General features: G+C 32.6%; 3 protein-coding genes across 3 annotated transcripts; 1 reads left to right on the forward strand and 2 right to left on the reverse strand.

Annotated features, from left to right (window-relative positions):
* Window positions 1-319: 319 nt before the first annotated feature.
* LOC145028362 (Mad3/BUB1 homology region 1) lies at window positions 320-3,068 on the forward strand. The gene is made up of 4 exons (XM_078977037.1): window positions 320-485; window positions 574-718; window positions 1,229-1,386; window positions 1,473-3,068. The coding sequence occupies exons 1-4, from the start codon at window positions 385-387 to the stop codon at window positions 2,491-2,493; spliced, it is 1,425 nt and encodes a 474-aa protein (XP_078833163.1). The 5' UTR covers window positions 320-384; the 3' UTR covers window positions 2,494-3,068.
* On the reverse strand, window positions 2,499-3,290 carry MOP10 (Pollen Ole e 1 allergen and extensin family protein). Its single transcript, XM_078977038.1, has one exon. It carries the CDS (start codon window positions 3,221-3,223, stop codon window positions 2,693-2,695), a length of 531 nt encoding a protein of 176 aa, XP_078833164.1. The 5' UTR covers window positions 3,224-3,290; the 3' UTR covers window positions 2,499-2,692.
* Window positions 3,291-6,920: 3,630 nt separating this feature from the next.
* On the reverse strand, window positions 6,921-7,490 carry LOC145030453 (non-classical arabinogalactan protein 30-like). Its single transcript, XM_078978819.1, has one exon. It carries the CDS (start codon window positions 7,488-7,490, stop codon window positions 6,921-6,923), a length of 570 nt encoding a protein of 189 aa, XP_078834945.1.
* Between the last annotated feature and the right edge of the window lie 6,696 nt (window positions 7,491-14,186).

Below are 14,186 nucleotides of genomic sequence, written 5' to 3' on the forward strand. Positions count from 1 at the left end.
ATAATTACCTTAAAATTACCTTATAATTTAATTAAAATTATTATTATTGTTATTATTTTCTATATCTACATGTTATAACCCAGTAAAGAATAAATCCAACTTTGATAGATGCATGCTCGACATTTGCATCTTCTTTAGCCCTTTTTCATTGTGTTTGTGTTTGTTGTTAATAATCTCTAAAATAAATGAAAGGAGTGGATGGCATATTTCTGAAACTTGAAGGAACCAAAGTTATAATGCTTTAAGTAGAGGGATCAAACCTAGAAAAGAGGGGAATATGTATTATGTACAACAAAAGACAAACGCCTTTACCGAATTCAAATGTTTAGGTCTCCCTCCTGACAGGCGTTCCCACACGCACACACCTCACCTGAAGGTCCAACAATGGCGAATAACTCCAACACCAACAATGAAAATCTATTTTCTTCATTGATTTGTGATATCAAAACCTACAATGGCGCAGATCCTCTTCTACCATGGCTCCGGTAAGCACAAAACCCTAAATCTATTCTTCCCACTGTTAAATAAAATATCAGAATTGATTGTATAGAATGATCGAATAATCTCGTACAGAGGCATTAAGAAGATGACGGATTTATTACCTCAACAGCTACTCAAACAGAAACTTCCTCGGTTTCTTCAAAAGTGCGCTCAAACTTTCGAAACAGACCTCCGTTACCGCAACGATTTACGCTATCTTCGTGTTTGGATGAAATTGGTAACCCTAGCCATTCACTTTGATTGCATCCTCTTGTTTATTCTAATTCTCGAGATTCTAATCTGTATAGTAAATGTTAGATTTAAGAGAATGTAGAAGCTTACACGCTAATTTGAGCATTGTTTAGAGGCTTCTTCTAACTATACTTATATTATTCCGAAAGATAAATACGTTTTGATTTTTAGATCAAACCTACTGCTGTATGTGTTCAAAGCTGAGGGGGCGTTTGCATTTAGCTTTAATAACTGTAGGATTGAACTTGGTCATAGTGATTATAGTGACTTCAATAATCAGAATGAAGATCAGATAATTATATGATTCAAGTTAGACACATATAGGTGCATATGCGTTTACCCTGAAAATTCACAATTTGATGTTTTATAGATGTGAATGAACACATACGAGTTAACACTTATCAATCCAAGAACAACTTACTCAACAACAAAAATCATCATTTATCACTCAAAATGATTCTCATTCATCTTTTATATTGTTGTCATGTATGTGAAGTTGGATTTTGTTGATGACCCTGGTGCTGTTCTGGAGAACATGAAGGCGAATCACATTGGGAACAGGAGATCACTATTTTACCAGGCCTATGCTCTTTATTATGAGAAATTGAAGAAATTTACTGATGCTGAAAAGATGTATCATTTAGGGGTGCAAAAGTAAGTGATTGTTATATTTGTTACAACTTCAAGTAATTATCTGACTATATGATGAATTAATAATATAACATCTAAATATGTGGCAGTCTTGCAGAGCCACAAGATGAGCTTCAAAAATCATTCGATCAATTTCTTCACAGAATGGAAAGACACAAAAACAAAAAGACTCGGGGGGTAGGTTTAGTGAAGGATAAACCACCTTCAACACAATCAAAGTCCCGACAAGTAGAGGACAAAAAAGTAATTTCACCAAGTTCGGAAGATGAGAAGGGTAAGGTTGGAAATATTGGAAGTGGAGTAGATGAAACGGTTGTGGTAAGATTTACAAAAACTGCAATTGTTGGAAAATCTAAAGCTGAAGATGCACGTCATCATGGTCTTGTGGAACCCACAATCAACACCAAAGAAGCCATGGATGCTATAAATAGCATGTTTCGTGAGCCTTTAGGTCCAGAACCTTTTCAAAACTCCAACTCCAATCCAAAAAAAGATAAAGAAAATGCTGACAGCTTCAAGGTGTTTAATGATAATGACACGGGTCGACCCGTGGAGGAACCATTTCAAATATATTGTGATCATGATGATGATGAAGAGAAAATAGTAGAAGATCAAAAAGACAAATTTGAGGAAAAAGTGAATCCAAATATGACAAAAGGTTCATTCGTTTTTCAAATTCCTAAAGATATTCCTGTAGAATGTCCACAAGAAAAATTCAGAGAAGATACAGTGATGTTGAGGTTTGTGGGGTCCACCATAGCAGATGAGCCAAAGGTGGAAAATGTTTGCCACCATGGTCTAGTGGAGCCCACAGTGAACTTGAAGGAGGCCATGGATGACATTAATGGCATGTTTGGGAAACCTATAGAATTTGTAAGGAAGAGAAGACCAAGAAAGCAGGAGAAAGAGAAACCCTTCGAGGAGAAGAAAACTTCCATCTCATTTTTGATACTTCCAGATGATGATGAAAATGACAAATTTCAAGAAAAGATTTGCAAACCGAGTGGTTCATCTTCAAGAAAAGAAAATGATTTGTTTGAGCAAACTGTTTGCACAAAAGAGGCCATGGATGATATAAACAAGATGTTTGCAATGCCATTAGACTTTTGAACAACTTTGTAATTGTAAGAGCCATTAAACTGTTTCCCTTTCTTTTCTTTCCTCGAAGAAAGTCGTTTAGTTAAACATTACAAATAAGCGCATTAATATCATTAAAGATAGAACGTAACAAAATCAACTCGAATACAACAAAAAGCGAACAACATAATAATCATGAAATCAGTTAATGAAATGAAATTTAAGGAGTGGTTTAGGTTTCAGTTTCAGTTTCAGGGTCGCAATTAGAAGGACGAAAAGCCAAGGGTCCAGATCCATAAACCACAGCTTCATAATCCTTCCCATGTAACACCTTGTTCTCAAATTTCAAAGGCGACCCATTGATGCCATTGTTAACATTCGACAAAAGATTGCATGTTGCAAGAGGAGATGACACAAGCTTCACATGGCAAGCATGAAGAGGATGATCCAACAAATAATGTGTCATTTTGAAATCTTTAAGCTCTGCGTAGAAATACCCTTCTTCATTGGTCGCAAAAGTGTTGTAATAACTGACTCTTTTTTTATGGTTTTTGCAAATGACACTGACTTTGGCTGCCGGAATTGGCTCAGCTCCGGTGAGAGACCATGACCCGAAGTATTTACAGCTCTGACAGTAGACCTTTCCTTCCACCACAACAGTGGCGGTTTTGTCTTGTTTGAGGGGTGTTACCTCATGGGCAGCGGTGGTTGCTGCTAGGAGGGCTAGGATGGAGATGGTGATGATGAATTGATTGTTTGCCATTTTTGTTTTTTGTGGGTCGCGGACTTGAAAAAAAGATTGAAAGCTGTTTATGGGATGAAGATGATGGGAGATTGTGTGTGTTATTTATAGTTTGTTGTGAATGTTACATGATTGATAAAAAAAATAGAAAGTAAAGTTGATTTTGGATTTGGATAGACGTGGTAGCTACTATGCAAATTTATGAACCCATTTTTAAATGAAAATTCTACGTGAAAGCCACTCATTGAAACGAATCTTTTATAAATCAAATCATATTATGTTGATTTTACATATTAAATTTGCAATTTTTCTTTAATAATTTATAGATTGGTATACAGCTTGTGGCCTTGTGTCTATATATAAGTTTACACCTATTTATTTATTTATTTAGTTATAATTTAATTTCATTTTTACATATTTTAGGAGTAATATTACGAATATATTCATCCTGCAATCGTGGTGTTCTAGACTTCTAGGCTATATTGGATATTGTGATGTACTGATGTGCAATTACTGAAGACGTGAATGACGCTTCTTTTACTAATTTACATTATATATTATATGGTTGAATTTGATCAAACCATCGAATCATATTTGATGCTTTATACTTGATTTGTTAAGTAAGGTGTTATTTGCTTGTAAGTTAATTAATATACTTAATAAATTGAGAGTCTTATTGATACATATAGATATAGGATTGTATGTAGTATATCGTTTTCCTTAAAGGCTTAAACAATTATATTTTCTTACCATACCTCTCAATTGTGCCCTCTAAAGAAATATTGTGTTAATTTACTTAAAGAAAATTAAATTTGCATTTTACAATTTACTTTGGACGTATATATTTATACATGCATTTTTTTTTTCATACAACACTTGTCAAGTTGTCATCAAGGGTTTGACAAAATAAACGATTAAGTTTGCTGAACATTAACTGTATATCTAAATATCATTTTTTTTTTAAATTTATTTAATTAATATAAATATATTAGTTAGCTAATAGAAATATATTTCACCTGCTCATGTTATGTATTAACGAGTATTAAAAATATTGGTTGGATTTAGTTTTTTTGGTTAAGGTGGAGATTGTTGGTTAAAACTGTGACAAACATACTATGGTCCACAGATCATTTCTGCCAATAGGGTTAGCTTCTACTTTTGACTATATAGACTAGAACAAATGTATATAGGGTTAAGTTCACATTCCAGTTTTTCAGACTTATCATCAGTTTGACTCTTTATACGTTTGTTACTGTCTATATGATTAAAAGCAGAAGTTGGCATGGACACAACCGAATAAAATCTAAATTTCCACATGGAGCCAAGTAGGGCCAATCTAAACATATTTTGAGGCCCCCACACATACACACACACACAAAAAAAAAAAAAAAAAAAAAAAAATCTCAAAGATTGTATTCCATAGCCAACGATTAGATTTCCGTAACTCAATTTCCCTCTTTTTATCGCATCGCAACCCCTTCGTTTGAATTTCCTTTTTCCTGAGAATTGGGATTTTTTGAAGCAGGGATTCAACGAATAATAGAAGATGAAGCCTACACGATGATCTCTTCCAAAGTTCAGTTATATATCAATCTGGACCTCGTTTTTGGGCTCCTAGCATGCGTAATCTAATTTTCTTAGTAATTATGACATAAAATAGCTAATAAAAATTATGGGCCCTGAGCCCATCATCTTGGACAGGACCGACAGCATTTTAGAAATTTTGATGTTTAAGGCTCAATTTGACTTAATTAGAAATTTGATAACTAAATACATAAATATTAAACAACTTGTTGTCAATATATATTTAAAAATTAAAATGCTGCGAAGAAGCCAAGTTGGATGTCATGTTGGCATGAAAACTAGTTTCACTCGTTATAACAAAGGTTTATTCAAAAGCATCCAAATACTACATGACGATATCCTCATATCTCACCTCTTCTACGCTGATGATGCGTTGTTTATAGGAGAATGGAGTAAGGAGAATATCAAAAATCTTGCAAGGATACTTAGATGTTTCTAGGCCTCATTAGGACTTAAAGTTAACTTCCATAAATCCCGAGTGTTTGGTATAGGGGTAGACATGTAAGAGATTTCACAACTTCACGCTCCCATTAGGATGCAAACCTACCAAATTGCCATTCACATACCTCGGGGTCCCCATCGGTGCAAGCATGAACCAAAAGACACTGGAAGCCAGTGATTGATCGGTTGCAGGCAAAACTTAGCGCATGGAAAACAAAAACTCTATCACTTGGGGAGAGATTAACTCTCACTAATTCTATTGGGTAGTCTTCCATCTTACTACTTCTACCTCTTTGTTGCACCTAGTGGGGTCATCACTATGTTTGAAAAAATAAGAAGACGTTTCCTTTGTGTGTGTGTGTGTGTGGGGGGGGGGGGGGGGGGGTACGGATGAATAGAAAAAAATATATATATATATATATGCTGGGTAGCATGGGAGAAGGTGGTGTCTCCTAAAGAATTTGAAGGACTTGGTTTGGGATCGTTGCGAGCTTGTAACTTATCTTTGATAGTTAAATGGTGGTGATGACTAAAGAAGGGAGAAAACGAGCTGTGTTGTAGAGTCATCAAAGGCATCTATAATTTGTACAATAAACCTTCATAATATATGGCCAAAAAGGCATACATGGGAGTATGGAACAACATGGTAAAAGTCAAGGATATATTAATGAAGAAGGGGATAGACATTACTAGACCTGGCAATAGGTTGGTTTGGAGCGAGTCGACCTTGATCCAAACCCTTTAAACAAATTTCAATATCCAATCCAAACCCGCTCTATAACCCGCAGGGTTTTAAATAATCAAACCCATACCCTTATCCACTGAATCAACAGATACCCAAACTCGCCCCATAATCCGTAGGTTTTTTGAATAATCAAACACATTTTACTTAAATCATAAAATAACATTTATAATAAAATAAATGTTGATTTAGAAAACATATTACGTACTCGAAGACCTTCAATTGAAAATAAAATCATTGCTATAGTAACTTTCGATTGGTTTTTGAACGTCGATTGCATTGATAGAGATTATCAATTGCAAACTTTCTTCTGGTTGATAATGAATTTGTTGATTTATAAATCAAAATTTATGATTTCTTGATAAAATATAAATGAAATGATATCACTAATCTTGGTAGAAGACTGTAAATTTAGAAGTCGAGTCATCGAATCCTATGTAAAAACAGTTTAGTTTTTGGCCTTTTCTCTTTGGGCTTTCAATTGGAATTAAAAATAACCTTTAGGAAGTATAAAGTATATATATATATGTTAAGGTGTTGTGTTTCATTTGGAGGGAGAACCTTGATAGCATTCCAACATTTTAACATTGAATCCACAACATGTCCACAATGCAATTCCAGTGATGAAGATACCAATCATATTTTGTTCCATTGCCCGTAAATTAATAATCCCCAAGTTAACAACATTGGATTTTCAAACAAGAAGAGTGCCACCAACAAACGTGGCCAATGATATAAAATCTCTTCTAGCACTTCCATTTTTTTCGATTATTAATGTAATCATTTGCCGGTTAAAATAAAAAAGTTTGGTTGAGATCACACTGAAACAAAATTTAATGTTTATTATTCTGTTAAACTCAATTAGAGCTTTGGTGACAGTTTTTTCGTCAATACCTTTCATTAACCCGCTATAATATAAATACCATAATTAATCATGAAATCAAATCAAGTTTAGGGAGCGGTTTGTGCGTAGCAATCATTAGGACGAAAAGCCAAAGGTCCAGCAGCATAAATGACTGTTTCAGTATTCCTCCTAAACAGCACCTTGTTCTCAAATCGTAAAGGTGAGCCACCGACGCCATTGTTGACATTCGATATAAGGTTGCAATGGTCAAGAGGAGATGACACCAGTTTCACACGGCAACTTTGAAGAGGATGATCCAATAAATAATGGGACATCCTGAAACCTTTAAGCTCTGCGTAAAAATACCCATCATTATCGGTGGAATATGTTTTGTAGTAACTCAGTCGTCTTTTATAGTTTTTACAAATAACGCTGACTCTGGCTGCCTCAATTGGCTGAGCTCCGGAGAGAGACCATGGTCCGCCGTATTTACATCTCTCGCAATACACTTTTCCTTCCACCACAACGCGGGCTGTGTTAATGTCATCTCTCGGCGGGTAGTCATCTCTCGGGTCATCTCTATATCTGCTGGCTACCTCATGGGTGGTGGTGTTTGCCTTCAAGAAGGCTAACTGGAGGAGGATGAAAATGGTAATGATGATTTGATTGTTTGCCATTTTTGTCTTGTTTCAGAGCGAAGAGAAGAGTATTAGTAATAAAAGTTGTTTGTGGGATGAAGATGACGAGTGATGGTGTGTGGGTTATATAATATATATAAAGGTTTAGAGTAAATTACATAAATGATCCCTTTCGTTTTGGGTAGTTTACAAGTCTCATCCCTTTCTTTTGTTTTTTTTACTCGTATCGACTCCGAAAACTTAATTTGTTGTTATTTTGTCCCTCTTACCTCACCATTTGATTTCTACTGTCAAACCTTGTTAAAATGACATTTTTTTTCTCTTTTTAAACATTTCCTATTACTACTTGTTGTTATAATACTGAGTGACGACGATGATATATATACAAGATTAGTAATTGTATGTCAAGTCTCTAAAGATTGTAGGAGGTGCTAAATGAGCAACGACTATAACTTGGAGGATCGACATACATTGATAGGTTATATATATAGATTTCTCAAATCCATCTATCATATTATCTCGTTTATTTGACTGCGTGTATGAATTAAGCTCATACAATGAAATTATTCAAGAAATATGGCCAAACAAGACAATGCTACAAGCCTGAATAAAGCGCCCGCAACAAAATCGTTCAACAAATATGGTGTAGAAAGATGAATTTGCATACACCAATTTTACATATGGTTCGCTTAACTTCAATTCTTCAATTTTCTAGAGTTAGATTCTCAACAACCACAACCATGTTGCCAAATCCAATATTTATATTTATCTGGTAGGTTTTGTTCTACTTCAATGATTTCATATATTCATGCAATACAATCAAATCTGCTTTACTTGACTTGGTCGTTGCATGTGATTGAAGCAGGAGGAAGATGGGGCACCGAGAATGAGAGTTGGGGATTTTTAGGTAGAAGGGTGGTGTAGAGTGTGATGGTGATATGTTTAATTGTGTTATATTTTCTTAGAATAATAATAATAATTGTGAAAATAAGGGTACATATATCATTTATTAGAAATTAACGAGAAAAATAAACTAACACCATTAATGGGAGGGACGAACTAAGCAACGAAGTAATATTTTAGGGACCGTATAAGTAAAAAAAAACAAAGTTGAACTTTGCAATTACCTCAAACCAAAAAGATTATTTATATAACTTACTCAAAACGTGTATATTGTATTTAGACAAACGTGTTGGTTATATTCAAATTTCGGAACCGAATTATAAATTAAAATTCTACGTAAAAGCCACTTCTTTTGGTTTTTTCGAAGCATTTATTGAGTTTTTAATTTTAATTTTTTCAAATCATAAAGCGTTTAAAATTATAAAAAAACACAAATAAGATTTTTTATGGAGTTTGTAATTTTATAATCCTGTACGTTTTTATGACACTCGAATTGATCTACTTTTTAGTGCATTTAATAAACATGGTGATTAAGAAGCATACACTTTAAACTTGTCTAATCTTTACCAAATTTTACAGATAAATACATACATCATTCAAAAGATGTATCCAATATAACTTGAACTTCAAAAGCTTAGGTCAGAAAAAGAATTTTAATATTTTTGGATAAATACATACATGCATGTTAATATCCGATGAAAAATTACAGATGATAAATGCTTATTTATTTTGTAAGTATAACAACTTAAACGTTTATTTATTAAATGTAAAAATGTATGTATAGATAGATACACATGTCCAAAATAAGTAGAAAAATAAAAAAAAAACTTAACATTTCTTAGTAAGACAGTAAGTTAAAGGCAAAGATTTATTTAGAAGAGACAATCATGACATTAAGAATTGTAACAAAACATGACAGCTTAATGACAATAATAAACTATTGATGACTTGATTAAATAAACATAAGTATCAAACAAACAATCTTATATAGATCAAATAGAACTCTTAATTTATGAAGTCCTTTTAATTACAAACAAGTACCACCTTACTCAGCAAATTAAATATAAGCATCGGAAATGTTCCGCAATCGACATTTTATGAGGATTTTGGGATGAGTTGATGTGCGTTTTACTGTTTTCAATATAAAATATAAAAAACAAAAAAATTATAATCTAAGATATGTAAAAATCACAATTTAATCTAAACTAGCGGAAAAACCCGGGCTTCGCTCCGGGCATTTTTTTGTGTTTTTTATGAAAAAATGTAAAAGTTTTGACTGTAAAGACCGAAAGTGTCAAAATAGCTAAAGAATTAAATGAGTTGGAATTAGCAAGTTTTTAGAAAATGGACGAAAGTTATCAATTATTTAAAGTTTTGTGGCCAAACTTTAAATATTAAAAAGTTCCTAAAAAATATAAAAAAATTTATTATAATGACCAAAAGTGTCCAAATATAAAAATTTTGACTGTAAGGATAAAAATATCAAAATGGTTAAAGAATTAAAGGGGTTGGAATTAGTAAGTTTTTAGAAAATAAACAAAAGCTTTCAATTCTTTAAAGTTTTGTGGTTAAACTTTGAATATTAAAATGTTCCTAAAAAACGAAAAAATATTGATTGTAATAACCAAAATTGTTAAAATGATTAAAGTTGAGGGGCAAAGTTGACAAAAAAAAACATACAAACTTACTATTAATGTGATCAATGCAAAAAAACAAAAGTAAGGTATCAAAAGTCTAAAAAATTAAAAGTTTAGCGGTGAAAACTAAAAAACCAAAAAATATACTATTCTTAAAAGAATTTTTTTAATATAATATATAATAGTTCTCGTTGTTTTAATATTTTATTTTACAATTTAGGTTGGATAGGTTTCATTTTATTTTATATTTATCAAAAATTACTATTTTATTTTTATTATTTATCTCTTAAATTATATTATATTTTATATATAAAGGCTCACCCCTTCATTAAATCGCCCCTAACCCATTTACATAATAAACCCAATGTTTTAAAAATCGGTTTAAACCGGTCGGCCAAACTGATTGGATCAGAAACCGAGAAAGAGAACGGTTCAACTATCACTGATCTTACATTAGTTTCTAAACCAGTTTGGACTGATTTAGAAACAACCGGTTGAACCGGTTAAAATAAACCAATTAAAGTAAATAAAAATACATGGAAAAACCCATTTTCAATAATAAACTTTAGATGGATTTTTTTCACATCTATTTAGACTTCTCTAAATAAAAACATATGATAAATGTTATGATGTTTTTTGATATATTTGTATTAATCTAAAACTATATTTGGATTTGGTATTATACTTTATTTTTTCTTTTTAATTATGTGAATTGATGTAGAACTTATAATTATTTGTTGTTTTAATGTATTTAGACTGATCTACAACTTAAATTTATATGTATTTTTAATGTTTGAACATATAGACGACAAATTCATGATTTATGTATGTATGAATGTTTAGAAAAAAAGAAAAAAAAAATAGATGGAAATTATAGAAACTGGTTGATCCGACAGTCGAACTGATTGAACTGGAACCAATCGTCATACCGATTCAACTAAAAAACCGAATTTTAAAACATTGTATAAACCACAACCCCTTCCTTCTTGTTACTTCCGGCCTCTTCGCATTCCTCCCACTTTGTTACAGTTTTTAATATAAAATATAAAATAACTAGAAAAATAATCCATTAAGATATATAAAAATCACAATTTTAGTTCAAGTTTGTACTTCTTTACATGAGTAGTTCTCATCGTTTGAATATTTTATTTTACAATTTGGTTGATTAGGTTTCATTTTATTTTATATTTATCTAAAATTACTCTTTTATTTTTGTTATTTACTTCTTAATTTATATTAATATTTTATATATAAAAACTCACCCCTTCATTAGATTACCCTTACCCTAGTTACATAAACCACAAACCTTCCTTGTTACTCCCCGTTACTTGGCGTTCATCTCAATTTTTTTTAGGTTGGCTAAAAAGACACTCCAATTTTCCATTTAGACACCCTATTTGATTTTTAAGGTTTTTTTATTGGTTAAATTTGCATTGTTTTTTGAAAAAGTAATTATATATAGTTTATTATAGGTTGACTTTTAATAAAAGTGTTTATATGGTGTCTAATGGGGTGTCAATTTAGCAACACCTTTTTTTTTTGCATGACTATCTACACTTCTACACTACTTACTATTTAATTTTACGAATATCCGTACATTATACAAAGTAAATTTATTATATAGATAAAATTTGATGAATATATGTTGTCCAAAATTCATTTTATTGTCATTAACTATGAAATAATAGCTTTTACAATATGTTTATATGTAAAATTATAAGTATTTAATTTGAACAATATAAAAAATAAACATAGGTTAGAATCAAATCAGTTAATGATATTTATTCGCGACTTACTCGTAAATAAAATTCTTGACTTAGTGTTATATTTAAATTTTGTTATCATCAAATTATTTCAAAATTACTTATAAAAAACTAAATATATGCATAAAGTTTTGTTTGTATTTATTTCATATTAATCAGTTTATGTATTATTAGAATAGTGAAAGTTTCGATGAAAAAATTTGTTTCTTTTATTGTAATGATATGATATGATTTATAATATTTTAATTCTTTTATTATATAAAAAAGGCAAACATTAAATTTTAAAAAGAAAAAATCTCATAAATGGTCCCTGTGGTTTCCTAAAATCTGAACTTTAGTCCTCGTGGTTTAAAAACATCATAGATAGTCCATGTGCTTTCAAAACTTTTGACGATCGGTCATTATTGCTAACTCCGTTAAGTGATGGATATTTTCGTCATTTCACTACTATAGGATCATTTATGATGTTTTCTATAAATTAGTTTTGAATAAATATTTCAGTTTTGGGTAGGATCTATCATTAGAACAAACTGTAATGACCGAATCTGTTAAGATTGCAAACCCGACTGTCTTCTTCCTGGTTGATCGATTCGACGACTGTATGCATTCTTCATTATTTTAGAAGCCTAGAATTCGATTCCTTTGAAATGCCAAATGATCCCTATCCTAAATAAACTATTTTCTGTCCGTTAAGAGTTGTTCCCCACCCCTTTGAGCCTTAATACCAAGAGAATCGAAAAGAAGAAGTTACGATCCATAGGCTAAGGTGAAGTGTGTGTAGTTGTTTCAGCTCTTTTTCCAGTGGAATTACTGATCAAACATCAGTTGAAACATTCCAGTTCAACCCACACGGTTTATAGATGAGCATTGAGGGTGAGTGAGAGCGCCACTAATGCCTGTTGAGAGTGTGTTTTCCTGTTTTTGTGTGTTTTATTGTGTGTATGTCGCCAATGACAAAAGCAAAGAGAATCAGTGAAGCTGTTGTTGGCGTTTGAGGCTACCATGAGATCTGGTGAAGGTGAAGAAAGACTGAGAAGGAAGAAGAAAAAGAAGTCAGAAGGAAGGAAGTTGCCATCATCAGTTGGTCACCAGTCGGAGCACCCATCGGAGTCAATAGCAAAGATTCGAAAGAGAAAGGAGGGTGTAGGGTCTCACATCCAGAAATACCCTTTCACAGTGCATTGGAAGTTCTCGATGAAATGTTGGAGATAACCTGCAACTTAATTGAAAATTTTTAATCCAAACAAATCAGGAGGGACAAGGTTGTGTTGCTGAAAATACCCTTTTCCCCATTACTTCATAGTGCATTGGAAGTGTTTGCCTGTAGAGTGTGGCATGTGGTTGAAGAAGAAGAAGAAATAGGAGGAGGGATTGGGGATGTTGACTTCATTTGTCAGGCTAAAAACTTGCAATCGACTTCATACGAACTCGGTATCTCCTATTGGCTTTGCTTGGAAAATCGAACCCAAAAATTGATCGGGCAGTTGGGGATGATTTCATTATCTTTTTCGGTGGTTTTCCTTCCCCTCCTGACCTCATTGGATTTGGGGCTTGCTTCTTGTGTTGTTTCTTCAGACTCTTTTCTGTTCGCTTTCATTCATTATTCTACTTTCATGTTCCATTTTTGTGACATCCCCAAAATCACGGCCAGAAAAGACCGATTTTGTTTATGCTTTATAAAAATCAGAGTACTTCATTTTATAAAAAGGTTGCGGAATTTGTTCCCAGAAAAACACGATAAATACATTATTAAAACATTTTCGAAGAAACGTATTTTTATTCTTCTTAAAACGTTTGGGATGTCATCGTTAATACAGAAACATAAGCATAAACAGAACTTACATTTATTTACACTAGTGATCTACATCTCTTTAAATCTCTCAGTGTAAAGTGACTTCATATCAACACCTGTGATATACATAAACTGAGTGGGTCAGGTTGGGAAACCTGGTGAGTACATAGGGTTTTCAACCCACAATAATATAATTGTTATGTTCAATTATCAAACAATTAACCCAATTACTCATCCCCGTTATCTTCTTTACTCCTAAGAGTCATCTATCTTGCATTCGTTTATTCCAAAGTCCCTTACTTCCAGGGTTATAGGACTGGCACTAAATCCATAGCTGCCGATGTTCGTTCATAAAGCACTAATTCCATAGCTGCTATTTCTTACTCATCGGGTACTAAATCCATAGCTACCAACGCTCAACAGGTACTAAGTCCATAGCTACCAATTCCTACAGGTACTAAATCCATAGCTACCAGTGTCTAACTAATAGGTACTAAGTCCGTAGCTACCAACTCCTAACAGGTACTAAATCCATAGCTACCAACGTCTGACAGGTACTAAGTCCATAGCTACCGGTGTTTGTCCCATAGGCACTAACTCTATAGCTGCCAATGTATACTCACGTCATCTTCTATCTCTC

This window comes from Lactuca saligna, chromosome 2 (genome assembly GCF_052625555.1).
Source record: "Lactuca saligna cultivar CGN05327 chromosome 2, ASM5262555v1, whole genome shotgun sequence".
Lineage (NCBI taxonomy): Eukaryota > Viridiplantae > Streptophyta > Magnoliopsida > Asterales > Asteraceae > Lactuca > Lactuca saligna.

What these genes read in the sequence shown, in the direction of transcription:
- MOP10 (XM_078977038.1), bottom strand. Translation starts at nt 3,223, where the DNA reads ATGGCAAACAATCAATTCATCATCACCATCTCCATCCTAGCCCTCCTA.
- LOC145030453 (XM_078978819.1), bottom strand. Translation starts at nt 7,490, where the DNA reads ATGGCAAACAATCAAATCATCATTACCATTTTCATCCTCCTCCAGTTA.
- LOC145028362 (XM_078977037.1), top strand. Translation starts at nt 385, where the DNA reads ATGGCGAATAACTCCAACACCAACAATGAAAATCTATTTTCTTCATTG. An exon ending in CCTCTTCTACCATGGCTCCG is followed by an intron (nt 486 to 573) that starts GTAAGCACAAAA and finishes AATCTCGTACAG; the next exon opens with AGGCATTAAGAAGATGACGG. An exon ending in TATCATTTAGGGGTGCAAAA is followed by an intron (nt 1,387 to 1,472) that starts GTAAGTGATTGT and finishes AATATGTGGCAG; the next exon opens with TCTTGCAGAGCCACAAGATG.